We start from the raw sequence: 26,270 nt of genomic DNA on the forward strand, positions 1-26,270 counted from the left end.
AATAACTTTGTAGAATTTCTCATTTTCTTGCTTTCTAAAATTTTCTATGATGAAAATTAAGGTGAAAGGGAATAGTAAGGATACGCTCTCCTCAATCAGGTTTAGTAAGACGACACTGTCTCCTTAAGATATACTTTCCTATTCTCTCCATTGTTAAAGAGTAATTCCTTTACATAAGGATAGTAAACAGTTATTTATCAGGCAATTAGAACCCAAACTGACTTATAAATATAGTTAGCAATTACATTTCGTTTAAACTAAGTGTCAAATCAGGCTACCATATATTTAAAATAAATATTCATTGAGTGGAAATAATGTATCCCAGAAGAAGGAAGTTAGATTTGGAAGTTGGGAAGAAAACAGTAACAGTATAGAACCTTGCTCGCTTTCTGTGACTTGTAGAATGAAGATTTGATCTCAGTACTAACCTACTCTAAAACTTCAAAGACCTTTGCCAGGGGTGCCTGAGTGACTCAGCCAGTTAAGTGTCTGCCTTTGGCACAGGTCATGATCTTGGGGTCCTGGGATTGAGCCCCATGTCAGGTTCCTTGCTCAGTGGGGAGTCGTGTGCACACTCTCTCTCAAATAAATAAAATATTTTTAAAAAATTGAAAAATAGGGATGCCTGAGTGGCTCAGTGGTTGAGTGCCTGCCTTTGGCTTAGGGCGTGATCCCGGATTTCCAGATTCGAGTCCCACATCAGGCTCTTTGCATGGAGCCTGTTCTCCCTCTGCCTGTGTCTCTGCCTATCTCTTTTTCTCTTTCTCTGTGGGTCTCTCTCATGAATAAATATATAAAATCTTTAAAGAATAATAAAAAAATTTAAAGTAAATTTTATAAAAAAATCAAAAATTGAAAAATAATGGCCTTTGCCATGGTCCAAAACAGAGACCCCAACTCATTGGGAAGGCATGTAAATGTTATGCCTGATGCAGCCCTACCCTCCCCTTTCCAGCCTTGTCCACCAGTATGCTTCAATAGCTCACTTTCCCTCTCCCTCTAATCTAAAGCTCTTCTTCTCCACAGGCTTTTCCTTTTGACTCTAAAGACTATACATGCATGTCGTCTGAATGGTTCTGCATTACCCATAAATGACTTTTTTTTTAAATACTACTAAATGTACTTCCAAAGGAGCTATTTGGAAACTTTATTTTGGGGAAAGAAAGGTCTATGAATCTTGAGTTAGTAAATCTAATTGCAGTACTAATTTATAGAACTTCCCTGCCTTTTCTTCTGACTACTCCCCTCCTCCATAACATAAAAATCCCTTTTCAGACATTAATAAATAGAAGCCTGGTTCATCTTCATTGGGACTTCAAATTATGGTACAATATCCACATATAAAATAGCTTAGGTTGCTAGCATTATTTGCAATCCCTTCACATTCTAAGTCCTGTCTCTAGATACTCATGAATCTTGAACAAACCCCTCATGAGAGGAACAGTGAAAGAAAGGTGGATATAATCACTGGCCTGCCCAGATATCAAGATAGGTGTTTACTGCATACTGTTCTCAGTATGCATACTTGGAAATCTTTGAGCCTGTATAATTCCAGCTGAAAAGTCTCACATTAGATGCTTCAATTCCAAATAGGGTATTACTGTGACCTCAGATTTAAAGGATACTCTGGTACAGTTAGTTTGTGCTTATCACAAAAAAATATTTATCAAAAAGATTCTCTTTAAATATTTCACTGTAGACTGTGTTGTTTTTACTACTTCACCTCTGAGAATAACATATAGAAGAGATACATAATCTATTTTGGTTTTAAGAACTGCTCTGTCGCTGGACACCTGGGTGGCTCAGTGGTTGAGCATCTGGCTTCGGCTCGGAGCATGATCCTGGAGTCCCAGGATCGAGTCCAACATCAGGCTCCCTGCATGGAGCCTGCTTCTCCCTCTGCCTCTGTGTGTGTCTCTAATGAATAAATTTTAAAAAATAATTTTTTTTAAAGAGTTGCTCTGTTCCAAATACAGTGTCAGTAGTAAATTAGGTAGTAAAATAGTGGAGAAAATGTACAACTGTAAAAAGCCACAATGACCAGAAAGTGTCAAACTGTGGTATTGTGATTTAAAAAAAAAAAAAAATTGGGATGTTTCACAAAAAGAGTAGACACTAAATTTTATCTGCTGTTTAATAGGGTGGAAAGTCCAAATTAGTGTGAATAGTGGAAATACTCTGGTTATTAAAATATAGCTTGCTCTTATTTGTTTAAATATTATCACACTTATTCATTTTTAACTCATATTTTTAACTCATATTTTTAAAAACTTTAACCACATGATCAAATATCTGAAGCTATTCATTAGAATATTAAATAATATATTAGCTATTAAAAACCTTAGTCATTTACACTGTTGTAGTTTTAAATTTTTCAAAGCACTTTTATATACATACCTCTTCTGAGCAGCTACCTGAGAACTGTATTAAAAAGGAGAAAATAAAAATCTTAGAATTTCAAATAAGTCAAAGCCACTACAATTCTTTTTGGGTGAGTTTTAAGATTAGCTTTGTTGGATGCTATATAATTAGAAACCACTTAATTTACCCAAAATGTAACTGCTAACTACATTTATAAGTCAGTTTGGGTCCTAACTGCCTAATAAATAATTGTTAAGTATCCTTATGCAAAGAATCGTTCTTTAATAATGAGGGAACAGGAAAGTATAGTACAGTACATCTGGGGAGACAAGGTAATCTGGGGAGACAAGGTATCAACACTAGAAAGAGGCTAAGGGTTCTATGTACTCACCCTCTTATGAAGTTGAATCCATGTGCACAGACCAAAAGATTTCCATATGCATCAACTTTCAAAAGATTTCCATATAGTGTATCAAAAACAAGTCCCCTATGTGAAAATGAAGACATTTGTCAGTAATACAAAAATAATATAGGCAACAGTCTTATGTAGTATTACTAAATCATCATAAACCAACACCACCTTATTCAAGCTTTTATGACAACTCAAGCATGTTCCTAAACAATATAATCCTGGAGTCTGAAGTAAGTAAAATCTTAAAAACTAAACCTAGAGCAACTAAAAAATATTTACTTTGTCCAGAAAAATAATCACAACTGTTTTCTGTAAGAAATAAGAGCCTTAAATGAGGTATGAACTATAATTCCTCTTTATACAGTGGTTCTATTCTAAAGGAGTCTTAATTTCCTTGGACAAATGAACTGGCTTATATATCTCTCTAATATATGCTGTATATGGGACATATATGATGGCATCACAAACATCATCTTTCTTAATCTTAAACCCTCCCTATCAAATCCAAAAATGCAAACTGCCAAGAAAGCTCCCAATGACAAAGTGAAATGTATTAGTACTACACGTAACTGCTCTCCAACAGCAAATGGTAGGAGTGTCTGTGATTATTGCCCATCAGTTTTAATAATCTCTTTCCCATAAAGAGATCTTCTTCAGTAAACTGAATAACTAATAAACTAAGCTCAATTCCAAGAACACAAAAGATACAGTGTACATAAAGACCCATGGTAATTTTAGAATCAATAGCAACCAAACAACAACAACAACAACAACAACAACCTAGAAACAAACCAAATAACCTTTTTTGGTTCTTTTCTTTGAGGGTGAGGATGGTGAGAGGTGGTTTGGAATTATTAATCTGGGGGATAGAGGAAAGGCTCTTTTTTTTTTTTTTTTTTTTTTTTAGGAAAGGCTCTTAATCCAAAAAAAATCTTGAAAAATTACCTGGTAGGGAATGTAGAATCATAAGCAAAGCTGAGCAGTTCCTGAGGGTAGCCAATAGAAACTAATCTCTCCACAGTAAGCTCAAAGCCAAGAGACTCATACTCCGGGGACTTGTACACTGCACAAAGAGGAGGTTCTCATTATAATAATAGTCAATGAAAATAAAAGGCAAATGAGTGAATTTCTACTCCTTCCTAAACTCCTCTCTCTTCCTAAATGTGCTATTTTCTTCTTTTCCCCCAAACTCCACGTTTTGTACTGCCCCAAACAATCACAGAACTCAACTGTTAGTCTGCAGAAACAGGTCATATTTCCATAGGAGCAAGAGCAATAAGATGAATTATCAGACATTTCAGAATAATTCATTTCTTAGGAAACTTAACCTTTTTTCCCTTTACCTGTTCTTTCATGCCCACAATCTAAAGGCAGAAAAAGAAACTAAGATGCACAGCTATGATATTAACCAGGTAGAGAGGTGTATATATGTTGAAGGCTTCACTGATGTGTATAGTTAGTGTAGGAATCCTTCAAAATGACCTTTAAAAAAAAAAAAAAACCACAGTATTTTTGCAATTCCTATTTGGCTTGGTAGTTGCTTTATACCCCTTCAATCAGCACATAATTCTATTTGTCAGGATTAATTTGTTTTCTCATCAGTGCTAGAGTCTGGCTAGAGCCATCAAAATAGCATTTAAGTTATTGCTACAATATCAGCCATAAAAAGACATGCCTGAGACAATCAGGAAAATCTGGATGTGGACTGGGAACGAGATATTAAAGAATTATGACTAGGGGTAGGAGGAGGGAGAATTGGAGGAAGGCGGTCAAAAGGTACAAATTTCCAGTTACAAATAAAAATAAATACTAGGGATGTAACAGACAACATGAGGAATTTAGCTAACACCACTCACTGTATTATATACAGGAACGTTAAGAGGGTAAATCCTTAGAGTTCTCATCACAAGGAGAAAAATTTTTTCATTTATTCTTTTCTTTTCATTTTATTTATGTGAGAAGATGGATGTTAGCTGAAACTATTATGATGATCATTTCACAATATATGCAAATCAAACCATCTTGGAGTATGCCTTATTTTTTTTGTATGTCTTAAACTTATACAGTGATATACGTCAATTATTTCTCAATAAGACTGGAAATACACATTAAAAAAAGAATTAGGACTCATTTTATGAGATGTCATTATGGAAGGATGGGTATATGGAACTGTATGTATAAAATGAGCATGTGTATGTGTGTGTATATACATAGATATCTATATCTATATCTGCCAAAGAAGCCTACCAAGTTTGTTACAGGTGAAAAAAATGTATTTTAGAATATGGGTATTTCTCTCTACTACTATAGATCTCTGAAATCTTCTATAACAAAAAACTTTTCAGAATAATCATTGCAGTTCAGTATAAAGAAAATGATGTTCCTTTAAATAGGTTTCCTCCAATGCAATATTTAGGTAATCATCTTCCCATCAGTGTCTAGGAGTAGATAAGCCATATTAAAGAGAGAAATAAAAAGACCTGCAATCTTGCTCAATGCCAAAAAAAAATCCATTTTTATCTCACAATATTATTCTTATTAGATTACTACTGTTCTTCTATCCACAATCTATACAGCCTATGGCTCAAACTGATTTTTCACTGCAATTAGTTTGCCGGCCCAAATTAGTGCTAAATCTTAATGAGTACTATTCAACTTTTCCTTGCCAAAAGAAATCTTTTAGAGTATTTCTGGAACTACATAAAAGAAACCAGTAATACTGGTCACTTCCAAAGAAGGGAACTGAGTAGCTAAGAGATGGGGAAGTACACTTTCATGTACCATCTGTACTTTTACAACTTGTAACATATTAATGTATATATCCATTATTTTTAAATTAAGCTGAAATGTTAAGAAAGCAGGGTGAACTTTCAAAATATTTAATACCATCTGCCATATTTAAAAAGCCTAAAATTGGGGCAGCCCAGGTGGCTCAGCGGTTTAGCTTCGCCTTCAGCCTTGGGCCTAATCCACGAGACCCAGGATGGAGTCCTATGTCAGGCTCCCTGCATGGAACCTGCTGCTCCCTCTGCCTATGTCCCTCTCTCCTCTCTCTCTCTCTGTGTCCCTCATGAATAAATAAATAAAATCTTAAAAAAAAAAAAAAAAAGCCTAACATTTTTAAGGTTCTTTAGGAGAAGGAGGTTCTTGAGTCTTGTCCCCTAAGAATAATGCCAAAAGAAGCCATCATTCCCTTTGATGTCTCAGAGGTAAAAATAATTTAATGCTAATGCTGACACCAATATTATCAAAATTGGCTACATATTTTCTCTGTTCAATTCCATCCCCCTCATCACCCTTTCCCACCAAAACAAAAAAACAACCATTTTGGAATCCATGAGTGTGGAATTATTAAATCTAGATGACGTAAACTGTGATAAAGGAAGTGCTTGTATATTCATACGCACTAAAAGAGTAAGAGCTAGTGTATTATAATAAAACCAGGAAAGTAGTATTGACTGATGTCAATCTGAATTATTTTGAGAATATAAAATTATCTCTCTCACCCAACACTGTGCACACTTCACTCCAACTGGGAGTAAATCTCTTTTAACAAAATTTCCATAAAACAAAAACTTTCTCAATCTTAACAAAGCCCCATTTATTTCAAATAATATTTAATGAAACAAAATTCCAGTATAGTTAAGCAATTTGGATAATCTACTGGCATTCAGTCTTACAGGATTTGGCCCATATAAAATATTTTCAAGTAACAATTTTTTTCAGGAGAATAATTTGCTGGATATACCTTAAAAATGGGAGGCAAAAAACCCAAAAAACTTTAATCACCCCCACCCAAACTCACCCATAAATGAGCCATTTTCCCCAGTTTAAAATCAAGTAATTATAGAGTGATGGAGTAATGATGAATTAAAACCTGTGTTCAGGAGACACTTTGGGTTGAAACCCAAATCTATTTTTTCAGAATTTTTAGTGAAGAAAAAAAAATATTGGGAGGGAGGGTAGATATCTCAAATCCTCATTTTGCCAGCATAAACCCTAGAACAGAAAATAAAACACTATATACTTGCCACATTTATCATTATTCCAGGACAGAACTTCCCAAGTGTTCAACTGAGGTACTTTCTAGTAATTCCCCCTACAGAAATACATTAAATTTCCTTTCACTCAATGAGTTTAGGGTACTTTCTAAAAATACAATGTATTTTCCCCATTTGCTGACCTGAAGTTACATAAGCAAGTACAAATGTAAACTTAAGCGAGAATTTAGGTCTCCCTGAGTCTCATCCAAAGCTTTTTTGTGGTGGGATATACTACCACTGCTAAAAGTGAATTTCTAGATTACATAGGCCATCAAAATTTAAGCCTAGGTGTTGAAACACACTACCCTCCCTCCAACTTCATTCACCTAGTCCAAAATAAACTGCTCTAGTCACAGGTGGGAATGGATTTAGCAAAGAGAGTTCAAGTTCCACTTTGACAACACTATCCATTTCACTAAGCTCTATATTAATCAGTAGGACCTACAAGCTATTGACATTTTCTCATAAGCTTCCCGGATAATCATTTCAGTAACACGAATTCCCAGGTCATTAAATCATCTGCTAGAACACTATACAGTACAACCAGGGCTGGAGAAACAGAATTGTAGTTGCAGAGATCACAAGTTTAGATGTTTTGTTCTAAGTGTCCCTTGGGAATAAACTGAATAGTCACAATTTGTTCTGACCTGGTAGCAAAAATGACTAGTCTACATAGTTTCACCAAATCCTTGAGAAATAAATAAATAAAAGCAAATTTCCTTTTTTAAATTACCAGGCCCTTCAAAGTCAGCCTTTGTAGCTGTGAGGAACCATATACATCACCTCAGACTATATATATATATATATATATATATATATATATATATATATATATATATATATATGTGTGTGTGTGTGTGTGTGTATGTATGTATGTGTGTGTGTATATATATATATATATATATATATATATATATATGCCTCTCCACAGCTGCAAAGGCTCTAATTTCAATTTCTCTTGCAAAACTGGCGAGTAAATGATGCATAACTTCAAGCTCAATTCTTACAGCTGACTTTCCAAAACAAAGCCAATAGATTCAAAGTAAACATAACCTCACATATTCACTGCTTATTTCTTCTTCAAGTCCTCAGGCCTATCCTAATTTACCCAATGTTCAAAGACAAAGAAAGAAGTTATTTCAAGGGCTAAAGTCCAAAAAAGAGGAGTGAGTGCTTCAGCCACCAGAGCAGCACATGGTGTTCTCAGGTTACATAACTAGACTATAAAGAGAACAACCAAAGCTTTGAAAGCTGAAGCTACTGAGAACATTTAAAGATATTCTTTATAATCTGTAAGGAAAAAATAGTTCTCCAAAAAATATCAAATGTATGTTGTGGAGATGAAAGTTATGGGCTCTATTTTGAGTAAATGTTGTTCATACAAAATAGAACCTATATTAGAGGAGACCATCTCTTTGAAATGAGCCAAAATCTTTCTGCAGGGAAGTCTAAAATTCTCATGCACTTTTTTACCTTTGCCACCAAGACACACTGTGTATAGTAGTTTACAGATTTTAGAAAAAGGAAGGGCAAACCTCTACAGAGGTTCCAGCCTAGCAGAATGCTGCTGCCAAAATGAGAACTCACATGAGGCAGATGCAGATGTAGAGTGTCACTCCAGTCTTGAAGGAGTTACACTGGCTCTCCTGTTAAAAAACAAAACAAAGCAACAAAACAAAACAAAAACAAAAACAAAACTGGTTTTAAAACTGTTGCGATGGGCTGGAACAGAGAGACACCATTTGGATATTGGTATTTACAGGAGTTACTGCCCTCCTATTTAGAAGCCTCTGACTCTCTCTAAAATTCATCTGAATGGCCATAACAAAACAAGGGTATTGAAGATAAGCCTCCGTTTTGTGCATTTAACTTTTCTGACATCCTGAACCTGGAATACAAGCCAAGTCTGAACTTGAAATGTTAAAAGATAAACAGAAAAATAGATTTATTTTAGTTTCTTTTCTCTAGCACATTTTAGGTTTATATGACAGAAACTAAAATGCAGCTGGTATATAATATTTAAAATTGAACTACAGTAAGTGAAACAGGCTAAATAAGGATGCAAGAATAAATGAGTAGTCTCATCTTGCTATTAAGCACCCATTTAAAGTTAAGTCCATTTGTATCTAACTACCTACTTTTCTATCCTTCCAACACCTAAATTTGTCATCCTGATTGAGACAGACAAGAACCAACTTTATACCGCTGAAAACCTAGCCAGATGTCTAAATGTGGAATAAAAGGAAATTTTCCCTCAGTAAGCAGTGTCTTATTATTCTGCTTTCATAAAGTTAGAGAAACTACCTAGTGCAGTAAAATAACTGACTTAAAGACCATAGAAGCTATTGACACTTTTAAGATATACACTATGTTTAACTTCATAGGGAGTCATTTTCCCTAGAGACATTCAGGTTTTTAAAAACATATGGTTTGACTCCTCCGACTTTTTTGTGAAAGGAAGCTGATACTAAATAAAAGAGCAAAAGTGACCAAATATAATGTCTAAAGGTCCTATAAACACTCAACTAGGAAAAACCACCACCACCAATCACTATGAAAAATAAATTCCAACCCAACCACCCAAAAATAGTTACTTGCTTTTATGCTGTGAATGTGATTAACATCAACATTCTCTATTTAGGCTATGCAATCTTGGTTCTCTGAGACTATAACTAGAAAAGGCAAATTAATTCACATTTTTATTAAGGAGATTTTAAATAAAACTTTTCCAATTCTTATATAAACAGAAGAGGACCTTTTCTATTTTTCAAAACTATTTGAAAACCCTAACATAATAACATAGTAAAACACAGACACAGTAAAAACTTCTATCTCTAATCCAAGAGATTACAAATGATTTTTAAAAGATATGGAAATTTCTAAAAATGCTTTCCATTTTAATTTACTTAAAATACAAAAGCTAGGCACCATGCAACACTTTTAGTAATATAACATAAAACAAACTCCCAAATGGTTAAATAAGGTAAACAAGTGGAGTTTAGAATACTGCCAATTTAAATTCACTGCAAAAGCAAAAATGCTAAGCAAGAGATTTGTTTAAAAAATTACTATTTCAAAATAAAATGAAAAAATTCCCTTATTCAAATTTCTTCTAAGAGCCTGTTCCCCTAGTAGGAACATGTATTTAGAGTGTTCATTATTGAAGTATAGTTGACATACAATGTTATATTAGTGTCAGATGCACAACATATACATTATGCAGTGCTCACCGTGGTAAATGTAGTTTCCACCTGGAAAGTATGGTTTTCAATTTAAAACAAAAAAACTGAAAATTTGAGGCAGTAACTTTAAAAATCCTCCTTAACCAAAGAAGCTGCTTGCAATTTTAAAATATAAAAAAACTATTATGTAATTTTCCCCCCAAAATAAGAATAATCACACTCAAATGCTTTTACTAAAACAAAACAAAAATGCCTGTACTAAAGTTACAGTAATGTAACAAACATTTGAGTGCCTACTGTGTACCAGGTACTAGATGCTAAGAACAAAAATTCATGGTCCATGGCTTGAAGGAGCTTAAACTGTACTACAGAAATATATGATTAGATAACTCATAATAATTTCAGAAGATCAATTCCATTATGTGACTTGGGAAGTATAGAGGGACAAGAAAAGGGTCATTAACCCATCCCAGGTCTTCTTCAAAACTATGTATGATTCATTCAACCTTAAGCAGTTCATTTTTATATCTGCTCAAGGTACAATATCAAGTTCACCAGACAGACTTTCTGAGACTCAGATTCAGGTAATATGTTCCAAACATCTGTATCAGTGTTCAATTATTGTGCAAAATGAGCTAAGCATTGGTGCATGCCTTGCCTACAGGGGGAAGTAGCTACTACTCACACTCAGCTACCCTATGGGAACTAGAGCCAAACATTGCCAACCGTGTGATAACAGCCTAAATTCTAGCTCTCAATTTTTAACTACTGACTCAATTTAAAAAACCAACAAACTCTATTTGAGCCAACTACGGTCTGTGTGTGAACTGGGTGCATGGGCCACTAGTGTACAAAGCCTAGTGTATACTTTAGATCATATACTTCGACATAAGTATTCCCACCTAATTGAAATGTTTTGACTATCCTCAGAGTCTTGAAGTAAACAGAATTTAGGTACTTACTGAACTGTAAATCCAGATGGAAGTAAATTCATTCTTCAATAACAGAGTATCCTAGATAATCCTGTTATTCTACTCATCTCAAAGAAAAATTGAGAGGGTGGATAAAAAACTTAGGAAATAAAGGAATCTTTATGCAGTTACTTAGTTTGGTCCTCTGCCACAGTACCATTAACAATTATGCCAGAACAACTATAATTACCTGAATTTGATTCCTTCATATGACTATCAAACCAAACCAATGTTCCCAAAGATTAAAAGAATCAGAATCACCTCATGATGTGCCTAGGTAACCCCCACTATTAGAGTTCCCTGACCTAGCAGGTTTTTATCCACAAGGTTTAACCTTAAATCTTCATTATACAGCTTGAATCCATTATCATGTTGTCCTTTCCTCAGTGACCATTAACCTCACGATAAAGCAAACATTCAATGTATACGCAGAAAAGAGATGATGGATCAAAAGTAACTATTAAGACTCATTTTAAATTAAAAAAAATATTTTAAAGATTTATTATTTTAGAGAGAGCGAGTGAGCAGAGGAAGGGGTAGGGGGAGAGGGAGAATCTCCAGCAGACTCTGCAATGAGCCCATCTCAGGGCTCTATCTCACAACTCTGAGATCATGACCTGAGCCATAGTCTTAACCGACTGAGTCACCCAGGTGGCCCTTAAATTTTTTAAAAAAATTTTAATTCCAACATAATTGATATTAAGACTCTTAAAACAACTTCATCCTTGTTGAAAATAGCAGGCAATATTTTTTAAGAGTAAGATTTTAGTAATTTTCCTGATGTAACTATTCCATGACACTTATTCCAAAAATTAATCTGGTTTATGTCTGAAGGCTTTTATGACTGGCAATGAAAAGATCATAAGTACTGATAAGTGATTATTTCTATCACTCACCTTGTTATGGAGGAGATAAAATTGGATTTTATTAAGCAATCTTTGAAATTTCCTAATGATCTAGGAACCAACCACATATTATTGCAATTCAAAGAAATGAATTTGAAATTAGTGAAAATCAGGGAATGCCTGGGTGGCTCAGTGGTTGAGCATCTGCCTTCGGCTCAGGTCGCAATCTAGGGGTCTTGGGATTGAGTCCCACATCAGACTTCCCACAGGCAGTCTGCTTCTCCTTCTGCCTATGTCTCTGCCTCTCTCTGTATTTCTCATAAATAACTTTTAAAAATCTTTAAAAAAGAAAAAAAAAACAGGGCACCCGGTTTAGTGAAAATTAGTGAAAGCCAGGGCACCTGGGTGTTCAGTTGGTTGGGCATCTACCTTTAGCTCAGGCCATGATCTCGGGGTCCTGGGATCAAGCCCCACATCGGCTCCTTGCTAACCTGGAATCTGCTTCTCCCTCTCCCTCTGTCCCTCCCCTTGCTTGTGCTCGCTCTCTCACTCTCACAAATGAAAAATAAAATCTTTAAAACAAAATTTAGCGAAAAACCCTAACTGGGAGACTGAAATGACATAAAGGCAATCAGAGCTTGGAAATTAAGTGTAGATCCATATGTGGATAATAGGGATGCCTAAAGCTAAAATGCATATCTAATATAGGTAGTATATATAATATAAATATGTATCTAAAAATTATAGTCTTGAATATATTTATCTCAACCAACACATATAATGCACTGGAGGGAGGTGGCGGTAACTGGGTGACGAGTATTGAGGATGGCACATGATATGATGAACACTGGGTGTTATACACAACTGATGAATTATTGAACGTTACATGTGAAACTAATGTACTGTATGTTGGCTAACTGAATTTAAATAAAAAAATAAATTAAATATATATATATATAATGCACTGGAGTTTTCTGAGGTAGTATAAGAAATCCATAAGTTTAAGAAAGAGCAGTAAGAATACCTAAAATAAAGATATAGCTCAGATGGAAATGAAGAATTAAAAAATCTTTACATTTAGATGCCTTAAAAAATTACTTCATTGGTATTTTGTCAGTTTTCTCTATCTAGTTTTGTTTTGTTTTGTTTTTAAAGAAGGCTCCACTCCCAACATGGGGCTTGAATCACAACCCTGGGATCAAGAATTGCAGACTCTACCAACTGAGCCAGTCAGGAACTCCCTCTATCTCGTTTTTAAATTTAACTTTATTAAGAATATTTTTTAATCATACACAAAAGTACTGAGAATATTAAATGAGCGGCTTTGAAACCATCACCCAAGCTTTAACAATTATCAGTTTTCTTGGACTCTTGTTTCATTTATCTTCCCTAATCTTTTCTCTTCCAATTTAATAACTTCTATCAGATCAAAAGTTTTTAAACTGATCTTTCACAGAATATTGAAATAGCACAATTATACACAAGATATCATATACATGCACATACAAAATTATTCACTAGTTTGGGTAAATCTTTTAATTACTGCTTAAATATCCTTCCCACTTAGAGCCCAGTGACATACACAGTCTTTTAACAGCAGTAAGTTATAAATAAGAGCCTTCCAAATTAAGGGTTGCTCAGAAATCTTTTAACTATTCATATGGCTGGGGGAGGGAGGACCTATACTAAGGCTGTCAATCTTACAGTCTTGAAGAGAAAACCAGTTCTACCAAAAACAGTGCTCTTTTGGTATGAGCAGTATGGTATGAAGCTCTTTTGGGATGAAAGTACTAATTTAGTATCATCATATATGAATACTCTAGGAAATCAAAGTTAACACATAAGGTGATACATTGGGCCAAAGAAAATAGAAGTGTAAACATGGGAGAAAAATTTTAAACTAGGGATGCCATCAACAATAGCTTTTAAAAAATAACTTAGTTCAGTTAAAGAAAACAAACTAATAAAGAAGGCAAGTACTTTTACCTAAGGATCAGATTTATTCCAAAAAAGTTTTAAGTTCTCTAATACAACTACACCAAAACAGAACAAAAAAACAATTGTGAAATGAAAATAATGAAAGTACATTAAGGTGTGACATAAAATAATGCCTTTTATTTTCCTTATCCCCTCCCCAAATAATGTCTTTTAAAAGCAAAATGATAGAAAAACTTAATCATCCAAATGAGCCTTCTCCCATTCAAAATAATCACTCCACAAGTCAATATATATTTATTCCAATAACACAATCATTACCCAGAACAAGTTTAAAATTCTTCTTTGAAAATCACTTTCAGAGTCTATAGCATATTATTCTAGATATCCCCCTGGTAGCACATTTTTCATCAACAATAATTAATTTAAACGGGGGAAAGTAGAGCACCTAGCTGGCTCAGTTGGTAGAACATGCAATTCTCGATCTTAAGGTTGTGAGTTCAAGTCCCACAATGGGCATGGAATTTACCTTTAAAAAAAAAAACTCCAAAATAAAGGGGGTAAAAGGTATTCGAGAGCACTGAGTGAATAAAAGGGTAAATCAAAGTGGGTTGGTTACAAACTAGGGGTTGCTGAAGGGGAAGTGGGTGAGGGGATGGGGTAAGTGGATGATGGGCATTGAGGAGGGTATGTGATGTGATAAGCACTGGGTATTGTATCCAACTGATGAATTACTGAAAACTGTATGTTGGCTAACTGAATTTAAATTAAAAAAAAAAACACACAAAAAAAAACAAAGTGAACTAAAAAATAGGTGACTACTTAATGAAGCAGGTTTTCTTGTGTTTATAAACTGGCTATAAAAACAAATCCAGGAATCCCTGGGTGGTTCAGCGGTTTGGCGCCTGCCTTTGGCCCAGGGCGTGATCCTGGAGTACTGGGATCAAGTCCCGAGATCGAGTCCCATGTCAGGCTCCCTGCATGGCGCCTGCTTCTCCCTCTGCCTGTGTCTCTGCCTCTCTCTCTCTCTCTCTGTCTCTCATGAATAAATAAATAAATAATCTTTAAAAACAACAACAACAACAATTCAAGGGACACCTGGATGGCTCAGCCATTGAGTGTCTGTCTTCGGCCCAGGGCATGATCCTGGAGTCCTGGGATCGAGTCCCACATCGGGCTCCCTGCATGGAGCCTGCTTCTCCCTCTGCCTATGTCTCTGCCTCTCTCTCTCCATTATCTCTCATGAATAAAAACAATCTTTTTTTAAAAATTCCCCAAAAAAACTTCCAAAAGAATTCCTAAAATGCCCAAGAAATGACATCAAACAAGTGCCTGTCTAGTTCAGTCAGTAGAGCTTGCAGACTCTTGATCTTGGGGTTGTGAGTTCAAGTCCCACACTAGGTATAAAGACTACTTAAAAATAAAATCTTATGGGACACCTGGGTGGCTCAGCAGTTGAGCATCTGCCTTTGGCTCAGGGTATGACCCAGGATCCGGGATCAAGTCCCACATCAGGCTCCTTGTGGGGAGCCTGCTTCTCCCTCTACCTATGTTTCTGCCTCTGTGTGTGTGTGTGTCTCTCATGAATAAATAAATCTTTAAAAAATAAAAAAATAAAAAATCTTAAAAAAAATGACAGCAATACTGGAATAAGTTTTTCCTAATAAGGTTATATGAAGGATATCTTTTTGGAAGCATATTTTATTACAGGCTTTCTTTTATAAAAAGTAGTCTTTTGGGACACCTGGATGCCTCAGTGGCTGAGTGTATGCCTTTGGCTCAGGTTGTGATTCCGGGGTCCTGGGATCAAGTCCCTCACTGGGCTCCCTAGAGGGAGCCTGCTTCTCCTTCTGCCTATGTCTCTGCTTCTCTGTGTGTCTCTCATGAATAAATAAATAAAATCTTTAATAAGAAAAAAAGTAGTCTTTTGACCCATGTTATATAGGTTTAATTTTGCAAATCACCTCAAATCCTTTTTGGAGATTTACATGAAAGTTTATTTTTTTTTGTTTTACAGTCAATACTATAAAAAACCCTCATTATGCAAACCCAATTAACCATAGGCCCTATAGAGTTTAGCTTATTCTGAATGGATCCTTGATACTAATCATTGATTGGACTCTAGTACTAAATTATCACTTTTCATCTTCATAATTCTTCTGAGTTGAGGACATAGTGGAACTTACTCATCCAAATGAGCCTTCTCCCATTCAAAATAATCACTCTCCGAGGCAACATATATTATGGCTTGCACATATATATACTGATTAGATTTTATTGTTTGTTGGTGTTTTCTAATTTTTCTTATTAATAATTTTATCAACTGCAATCCTAGTTTCTTCTTTCTGGAAAGGGAACATTTGTTTTCAGAGGTTTTTCTTTTTATTACCCTAGTTTCTCTGTTCAAACACTCAACTCATCCCCTTACTCTACTGTTTCAGAAAAATAAACAAAAACCCAGTTTTAAAGTCCTTTTAGAAAAAAGAAAGGAGGGCAGCCAGGGTGACTCAGCGGTTTAGCGCCGCCTTCAGCCCAGGGCATGATCCCAGAGACCAGGGATCGAGTCCCACGTCGGGCTCCCTACATGGAGCCTGCTTCTCCCTCTGCCTGTGTCTCTGCCTCTCTCTCTCTGTGTGTCTCTCATGAATAAATAAATAAAATCTTAAAAAAAAAAAAAAGGATCGGTAAGAGGGATAATGAACACATTTTACTTATCAAATGACAACTATTTTTATATTCTTTTACTCTTCCTCTGTATATATTTGATCCATTCACAAACTGATAAATTCTTCAAGAATAAGAGAATATAAAAAGGTTAATAACTTCAATGATTTGGAGGTGCTCATTCGCTAACACAAAAATTTCTTGCATAGAGACAATCTGTTTGGGAGAATGTGGAGTAAGGTAATGTACAGGTTCTACATTTTCCAAGTTGTGAGAAGGATGCCTTGAGTAATCTCTCGTGACTTGGGACTATGAAAATTTCTCTGGCTTTTCTGAGATAGGTTATCTTCCTTAGTCTATACCAAAAACTTCTCAGGAAACTTTAACAGACATTGTTGTCACACTAAGAACTTCAACAGATGCATCCAATTTACACACTAGCCACTGTAAGTTCCACTCAGCTAAGTTCCATATTAATTCATTACTATTACAAGGAACCTGACTTTCTTTAAGAAGCACAACACAAACACATTGTCATATATTTTACTTCAAAAAGTGTCATCTGAAAAAAAATAAAAATAAAAAGTGCCATCTGGTGCATATATGGTCAAACAATTTTTTACAAGGATGCCAAGACTGTTAAGGAAGGAAAAGACAGGGCAGCCCTGGTGGTGCAGCGGTTTAGCGCCGCCTGCAGCCCAGGGTGTGATCCTGGAGACCTGGGATCGAGTCCCATGTCGGGCTCCCTGAATGGAGCCTGCCTCTCCCTCTCTGTGTGTCCCTCATGAATAAATAAATAAAATCTTTAAAAAGGGGAGGGGGGGAGACAGTCTTGTCAATGGTATTGTGAAAACTGGATATCCACATACAAGAGAATGAAGTTGGATCCTTACTTTACCCCACATACAAAAATTAACTCAAAATAGATCAAAGACCTAAACATAAAGGCTAAAACTATAAAACTTTTAGAAGAAAATAAAGGAGGAAATTTTTGTTATACTGGTTTTGACAATGATTTGTGACAGCAAAATCACAGCCAACAAGAGAAAAAAAACAGATGGATTGGACTTCATCAAAATTAAAAACTTTTGTGTGTCAAAAAACACCATTCAACAGTGAAAAGGCAACCAACCCATAAAATGAGAAACAGTATTTGCAAATTATATACCTGATTAAGAGATTAATATCTAAAATATTAAGAGCTCCTATACAACTCAACAACAACAAACCAAATACTCCAATTAAGGAAGGGACAAAGGACTAAGATAGACATTTCTCCAAATAAGATATACCATACAAATGGCTACTAAGCAGACGAAAGGTACTCAACATCACCAGCCACTAGGGAAATGTAAATCAAAACTACAATCTCACACCCATTTTAATGACTGTTATCAAAACAACAATATAAATCTGAAAATAACAAGTGTTGTCAAGGATTGCACAAACTGGAACTCTGATGCACTGCTAGTGGAAATGTAAAATGCAGCCACTATGGAAAACAGTTTGGGACTTACTTGAAAAGCTAAACATATAATTACTGTATGATTCACTAGTTCCAAACCAGGGTGTATACCCAGAAGAACTGGAAGCAAAAACCCAAACAGATTCTTGTATACCAATGTTTCTGGAGGCATTATTCAAAATAGCCAACAGTGGAAGCAACCCAAGTGTCCAATGATGGATGATGGATATACAAAATGCGGTATGTACATATAAAGAAATATTATTCAGCCTTAATAAGAAATGGATATACAAAATGTGGTATGTACATATAATGAAATATTATTCAGCCTTAATAAGGAATGAAATTCTGATATATGCTACAGCATGGATGAAACTCGAAAACATTATGCTAAGAGATATAAGCCAGGATCAAAAGGACAAATATTATGTGATTCCACTCATATGAAATATTTAGAATAGGTAAATTCACAGAAAAAAAAAATAGAAGTTACAGGGGCTGAGGGAAAGGTGATGGGAAGTACCCATTCAGTACAGTTTCTATTTGGGATGATGAAAAAATTATAAAAATGAAGAGTGGTGTGGGTTGCACAACACTGTAGATGTACTTAATGACAGGAGTGATACATTTAAAATAGATTTTAAAAGTTAAATACTAAGAGTGATACATTTAAAATAGATTTATTTTTTTTAAAAGATTTTATTTATTTATTCATGAGAGATATAGAGAGAGGCAGAGACACAGCAAGAAGGAGAAGCAGGCTCCATGCTGGGAGCCCGACGTGGGTGGGACTCGGGATCATGCCCTGAGCCAAAGGGGGAGGTTTTTTTTTTTTTTTAATTTAAAGATTTTATTTATTCATTCATGAGACACACAGAGAGAGAGGCAGAGGCACAGGCAGAAGGAGAAGCAGGCTCAAGGCAGGGAGCCTGATGCGGGAATCAATCCTGGGACTCCAGGATCACGCCCTGGGCCAAAGGCAGGCGCTAAATGGCTGAGCCACCCAGGGATCCCTTAAAATAGATTTTAAAAGTTAATTTTATGTATATTTACCACAAATTTTTAAAAAGGGAAGGAAAAAGCTGCTCCACCTCATTTGAGAGATCTTCAGTGACGCATAACAATAATATATGACATGTAATACTTATTACTTTAGATTGTGATTTCTCCTTAAATGCTGTTAATGTCAATAAATTTTGTGAGGATATACAAGAGCTGACAGAAAAATGACCTAAGCACCCTGGACTGTAGTCCAAGTAAATACACCCCATGCAAAAAATGTTCATTTAAATGTTGAGCTGACTCAATTCCAAAAACAATAAAACAAGATCACTGAGTGCATCTACTATGCATGACAGGAGAGATGACAGATCAAAGGTCCTGAGATACTCCTGCTAGTAGCAGGATTATCCTCTGATTTAGCAAGAACTAGTTTAATTTCTTCCCTGATACTTTTAATAGCTTTATTCTATCTTCTCTCTCCACCTTAGACTTACTCATGTAAAATGCTTAGGTTTGATATAATTGGATTTCATCCCTGGTGGCTAATAATATGGCCTGGAAAGAAGAGAAGTACAGAAATATTCAAAAGGGGAGTCTAACTTATATTTTCAAATCCTCTCAAGATTAAAATTAAAAAATACAATTTTAGAATTCTAACAACATCAAGTACAGAGTATTTATTTACACGGTACTCTTGAGGCTTCATTCCCTTACGATTACATCCAAAAAACAAAAGAAAAACTGCAAAACTATCTGTATTCTAAGGACGAGGATTATATTCAAATGCAAGACAAGATGCATTTGCCCTAGAGAGGATTTCAACTTTTGTGGGGAAACACACACACACCCCAAAAACCCCACATAGGGTGATTTTGGTGTGTGTGTGTGTGTGTGTGTGTGTTAAAGATTTTTACTTACTTATTCATGAGAGACACACACAGGGAGACAGAGACATAGGCAGAGGGAGAAGCAGGTTCCACCCAGGGAGCCCGATGTGGGACTCGGTCCCAGGACTCCAGGATCACGCCAGAGCCAAAGGCAGATGCTTAACCGTGAGCCACCCAGGAGTCCCTGTTTATGTGTTTTAAGATTTTTTTATTTGAGGGAGAGACAGCGCAAGCAAGCGCACACACTAGCAGGGGAAGCAGGAGGCAGAGGAAGAGGGAGAAGCAGAATTCCCATGGAGCAGCAAGCCCCATGGGGGGCTTGATCATGGGATCATGCATGACCTGAGCCAAAGGCAGACACTTAACCAACTGAGCGCCCAGGTGCCCCAATTTTGTTTATGAGCTTTTTTCTCTGATTTCTCACTGACGGGTTAATAAATAATTTCCGTTCCTGTGACAGCTAGGAGCAGAATAAGAAACAAAACTGACCTGAGTTTGCATTCCAGCTATGAGTCTTAAATCAATTGCTAGCTATGTGCAATTTTTTTTTACCTTTTGACTTGGTGAACTATTTGTAAAAATGGAGGTAGTAATCTCACTTCAGTGGGCTGTTGTGAGGATTTACTGTACATAAAATACATCTTCTAGCACATACAGTAGTACATGCTTAACAAATGTTCTTTTCCTCCTGACAATTTCTCAGAAAAACAGGAAGGAATGAACATTGACCATGACACCAACTAGTACTGAAATGTTAAGAAAATTAAGGAACTTATTTTTGGACTTACCAAAATGGCTCTGAACCTTAAGGTGTTGTAGCCCGAAAATAATTGCAATGTGTCTCTTTTTGGAGCTTTGAGCTCAAGAGGGGCAATAAAAAGAAAGAAAAAGGCAGACTTTTTGATTGAAAAAAGAACAATCAAGGTGATTTTTTTAAAAAGATTTTATTTATTTATTCACGAGAGACACAGAGAGAGAGAGAAAGAGGCAGAGGGAGAAGCAGGCTCCATGCAGGGAGCCCGATGCAGGACTCGATCCTGGGTCTCCAGGATCATGCCCTGGGCTGAAGGTGGCGCTAAACAGCTGAGCCACTTGGGCTGCCCAATCAAGGTGATTTAAATGAACCAATTTAGAGTGGCACCTGGCTGGCTCAGTGAGCAAAACATGTGACTACGGATCTCAGGATTGTAATTTCAAGCCCTACACTGGGTGTGGAGTTTACTTGCAAAGCAAAACAATAAATGAAACAATTTAGAAATAATACATTTTCACAATACTAAACCAAGAGTCACTACTTAAGTATTAACAAACCCTCTCCCCACCCTACTCTCCCTTGGCATAAAGACTTCCTAAAATTTAACAATTATACATATATAATTTTGATGTTAAATACATGTTTTAAGTCTTTCATACAACCACAAAGACCAACTACTTCTTTTCACTTCAGAGTTCGTTTCAAAAATTAGTTCCCCTTGCACTTATTAGAAGCCTATCAGTGAAACCTTTGTCATACATTTAAATATGGACTTTCTCAAAAATCCATTCCTTCACCATGATCCTGCTAAGAACCCTTTGCTAAAAACAGTACATAATTTCTATGGAAACATAATCTGATACCAAATACCCTGATATTAAAATCTATTCAGAAAATAACTTCAACTTCCTTTTAAGCTCATAATCATCTGCATTACTTTAAAAAAATTCAAAAACAAAAGAGGGAGAAAAGATTCCACTCATCTGTCCAGCATTCCAGGTTTTTTCACAATATATAGGAACACAAATGAGTTTAAGGTTGATATTTTTCTCCTTATTCCTTAGGCTTGTTTTCCCTTATAACTAGAGTCCAGTATATTGATACTTGGTATCACCAGTCAGAGCAAGAGAACTATTTTCATTGCATTCATATTTTATATACATTATTTCATTTAAACCTTATACCAATAACTTATTCCCACCCCCACCCCTACACACACACACACACACACACACACACACACACACACACTTTTTTTGGATTAAATGAAGAGACCCGGAGAGGCTAAGGAACATGCTATGCTGGTAGCCAAGAGCCAGTACAAGGTAGAGCTGGATCCAAACCAAAGTCAATCACACTGAGGGTTCTGCTTTTTCTACAACCTCATAGCCTCTAAATTAAAGATAAAAATAAGACTGGGCATAAATTCAGATTGTATAGGACTTAACCTTCAAAACAGAAATAGATTCTTTTTCCTCTTAAATCACCTTTTACATCCAGATTACTCTCACTTAATAGCTACTGGCTAACATTTGCTTATTAAAGAAACCACACTTTGCAGATTAGCAATCTGGCAGATAGAGAACTACCATCATGAGGCGGTGATATAAATACTTTATACCACTCACTGAATCAGAAAATAATTTCTCATTCAAAACCACAGCAATAAATTTCTGGATATTAATATTATAAAACTAAATAATAGAATACTCAGAGTAATGGAAACCGTAAGTCTGCTTATGCCTATTTGCCACTTGAAAAATGAACAAGCACTAAATAATCTAGAAAATGTCAATTCCCCATTTTCCATTTTCACACCACTGCTGTTAATAACAAAAAAATAAACAATATAACATTTTTAGCAGTACTCTATACAAATAAAACCAAAGAAATAAAATTCACAAATAGGACAGATTACTCCCTGCATTCCACACAGAGTAAGTAGCTGGGTTAAAAACAACTTTCTTGCTCTTTCATAAGTCCAAAGACCTAATCTTAAGTGGATTTTCAAGAGGTTTTTTGGCTTGATTTGTCCTGGGAAATGCACTTATCAGTCTGATCCATCTGACCATCCCATGTAAAAGAAAAAGGCTAAAGATTGCTCTCATATAATGACCCACAAACTCAAAACCTATTGTCCAAAAAGCACCTACATTAGGATAGCTTAATAAAATAGAAAACCAGGGCAGCCCCGGTGGCTCAGTGGTTTAGCACTGCCTTCAGTCCAGGGCGTGATCCTGGAGACCCGGGATCAAGTTCCGCGTCGGGCTCCCTGCATGGAGCCTGCTTCTCCCTCTGCCTGTGTCTCTGCCTCTGTGTGTGTGTGTGTGTGTGTCTCATGAATAAATAAAGTCTTATAAAAAAATAAAATAAAATAGAAAGCCAGAGCACTTAACACATCTAATTAAGGAAAAAGAAGCCTCAAGAGTAGGGAAAAGAGAAACACATATCTGTAGAGGAAGACAAAAATGCAAAGGACCACTTTCTGATATACAATCATGTGCATGTTTTTTAATGTAAAAAACATTTACACAAAACAGTCCACTGCTGGTCAGTGGCTCAGTATTACCTAGAATCTAAACACTGACTTTAATGTATGTATCTCACCTGCACTTGACAAACTGGTCAAAGCATAATTAATGTACATTCTCCCTTAGAGAAATAAAATGTTAATCTACAGTATTACAAGAGATAAGGAGCTAAATACCAAAACGGACATTAACTTTATAGGCAGATTTCAGGATTAAAATTGATTTAGGTCCAAGATAATCAAGAAAAATTAGTTATGTCAACAGGTAAGTTCTTTATTTTGGATTTTTTTTTAAGATTTATTTATTTATTCATTCATGACAGACAGAGAGAGAGAGAGAGAGAGAGAGAGAGGCAGAGACATAGGCAGAGGGAGAAGCAGGCTCCACGTCGGGAGCCCGACATGGGACTCGATCCCAGGACTCCAGGATCGCGCCCCGGGCCAAAGGCAAGTGCTAAACCACTGAGCCACCCAGGGATCCCCTTTATTTTGGAATTTTAAAAATTTTTATATAAAAACATCAATCTTACATAGAAATCCTGCAAATAAACAAAAACAAAAATACATAGCTTGCTTCAATTATAGGAATAACTGATGATAAAGAGGATCTTCAAAAAAAAAAAAAAAAAAGAGGATCTTCTCTGAAAAACTGTTAGAGGTACAAGGCTGGCATTCAGAAGAGATGAAGATAATGAGGTTCCCATCAGAATGGATTATCCTACTGAACACTGTGACACACTTCATTCAGTGGAATGAATGTACCAAACTATAAGCAAAATCATAAAATTATTTAAAAGTAATACAAGTCATGTCAATAATTTCTCTTTTAATAAGCAAACAAAAAAACCCAATAATCCCTCCACTTAACTTCATTCTACAAAAGATCTGTATAGCTTATTTTAGGAAAATTACAAGTTTAAAATTGTTATAAATTCAGCTTAATATTCTTAAGAGTTCATATATGTATTCTTGCCTTCCTCTTCCTTATTAGTGTCAAAGTTTTAAATTATTCACCACCAAGTCTATCAACCTCATCACTTGGCATGAATAAGAGCATCTTAATTTTTTATATGCTTTTAAAGATTTTATTTATTTTATTTGAGAGAAAGAGAAAGAGAGAGCATGAGTGGGACAGGGGTAGAGGAGCCTGATGTGGGGGCATGATCCCAGGAGCTTGAGATCATGACCAGATCTGAAGGCAGATGTTTAACCAACTGAGCCACCCAGATGCCCCAAGAACAGCATTTTTAAAATATCAGATCATTTGAAACAAATGTTCTTATCAATATGAACTATAAAGAAAGGTGAATGATCAAAACCAAACAAAACCATGACACCCTTCCCACTACAGACTTGTAGACTTCTAGAAAGCCAAAGCCAGAGCTGTATCCTCATGAAAACAGCTTAAATCTCCAAAATTAAATCCTATCCCCCATACTTTCCAAGAAACATAAGTTATAGACATTTCCCACATTTGAAAACAAGGAAAACAACAACTTTACCTACATAGCTGTCTTATCAGAACAAATTTAGGCAAAATTTATACTGTGATAAGGTAGGACCTGAGCCAATAACTGTCTTCTCTCAACAAATGTACAACTCTAAAATATGACTGCCATTTGAGATGTGATGTTCTATCCACACACTTTGGAGCATCAATCCTAGTCTCATTATCAATTTTACTACATTCTACGAAAACTAGTAATCCATCTATGCTGTAAATGGTAACTCCATATCACTCAAAATATTATTTGCCAGAATAGCCAATTCACAGATTATGCTGAATAGTTTTATAGCACTTCTAATAATTTCAATTTAAATAAAATTAAACATTTATTGGGTCATTCCTTCCCCCCAAGTAAAAAAAAATGCTAATTTAATGTCTCTACATTCTCTACATTGAAAATAGTAGTATACAAAGAAGACAGCTATTTAAACAACTACTACTTATTAAGCACTTAATATATAACAAGCTGATTCTGAAAAAAATTAAGAAACCAATTTTTCTCTGTATCCTCCAAATTCTGGAGTCAAAATATACAGGGGGGGGGAATGAAAGTACACAATGCCATATTTCATTCTGCACAGAAAATTAGCATTTTCCATAAACACTTGAAGAAAGCACGTCAACAACATAATGTAAAGGATGCTAGAGTCAGGACACAGAAGGAAAACAAACTGAATTATAATCAGAAATAAAAGTGGCTATTGCCACTGCCTATATAATGGTGCCTGGAATATTTGGATAGTACTTTATTATATTAATTTTATAAGAAATTACTTTTAATACAGTCAGCAATTATCATAAAAGCAGATTGTAACTTCACACTTATAAATAATTACTTTAAAATCACTATTAAATTTACATCTCCCTAATATTCCCATGCACTGAAACCAAAAGCTGGCTCTTAGTAGGGAGAAGAAAATCAATAAAACTGATAAAACTCTCGCTAGACTGATGAAATGAAAAAAAAAAAGACACAAATTACCAATTTCAGGAATGAAAGAGGACAGTACTACACATCCTACAGACATCAAAAGAATAATAAAAATATTATGAACAGCATGCCAATAAATTTAAAACCCAGTGAAATTGACACCAATTATTTAAAATGATATACAAAGAAATAGAAACTCTCACTAGCCCTAAATTTAAAAGCTGAATGCATAATTTAAACCCTTTCCACAAAAATAACTCCTGGCCCGTATAGAGTCACTAGTTAATTCTACCAAATGCTTAAGGAAAAAAATAACACCAATTCTATCCAAACTTTCAGAAAATAGGAAAGGGGAACAGCTCTCAACTCATTACATGAGGTCAGCATTACTCTAAAACCAAAATTCAACAGACCTTATAAGACAATTACAAACCAATACTCCTCAACGAACCTAATGCAAAAGTCCTCAACAAAATATTGGCAAACTTGATTTGCCAATATATAAAGAATTCTATATAACCAAATGGGATTTACTCCAGGGATGCAACGTTGGTTTAACATTCAGAAATCAATCAATGTAATTCATCCTTTTAACAAACTAAGAAACTAATAGATCCATATGGATCATCTCAATAGAGGCAGAAAAACTGATGAAATTTAGCCTCCACTCATGTTAAAAAGAAAACTCCCAGAAAACTAAGAATAAAAGGGAACTTTCCAACCTAATAAAAAGCATTTATTAAAAAACCTTTAACTAACAATATACTTAATAGTGAAAAAC

At 35.4% G+C, this 26,270-nt stretch overlaps 1 protein-coding gene across 16 annotated transcripts in view; it reads right to left on the bottom strand.

The window, feature by feature from the left end:
* NT5C2 (5'-nucleotidase, cytosolic II) overlaps positions 1–26,270 on the bottom strand; it is a 142,178-nt gene that overhangs the window by 15,099 nt on the left and 100,809 nt on the right. For 6 of the 16 annotated variants that reach the window (XM_072739882.1, XM_025993022.2, XM_072739883.1 and 3 more), the window contains 3 exons: positions 3,719–3,836; positions 2,753–2,848; positions 2,398–2,421 (listed from right to left, as the gene is read on the bottom strand). In XM_072739882.1, the coding sequence (XP_072595983.1) occupies positions 2,398–2,421; positions 2,753–2,848; positions 3,719–3,836 (238 nt within the window). Of the gene's footprint in view, positions 1–2,397; positions 2,422–2,752; positions 2,849–3,718; positions 3,837–8,403; positions 8,463–26,270 lie in introns of all 16 variants that reach the window. The other 10 variants (XM_025993027.2, XM_072739890.1, XM_072739891.1 and 7 more) reach the window with 3 other exon arrangements.

Source organism: Vulpes vulpes, chromosome 15 (assembly GCF_048418805.1).
Source record: "Vulpes vulpes isolate BD-2025 chromosome 15, VulVul3, whole genome shotgun sequence".
Taxonomy (NCBI): domain Eukaryota; kingdom Metazoa; phylum Chordata; class Mammalia; order Carnivora; family Canidae; genus Vulpes; species Vulpes vulpes.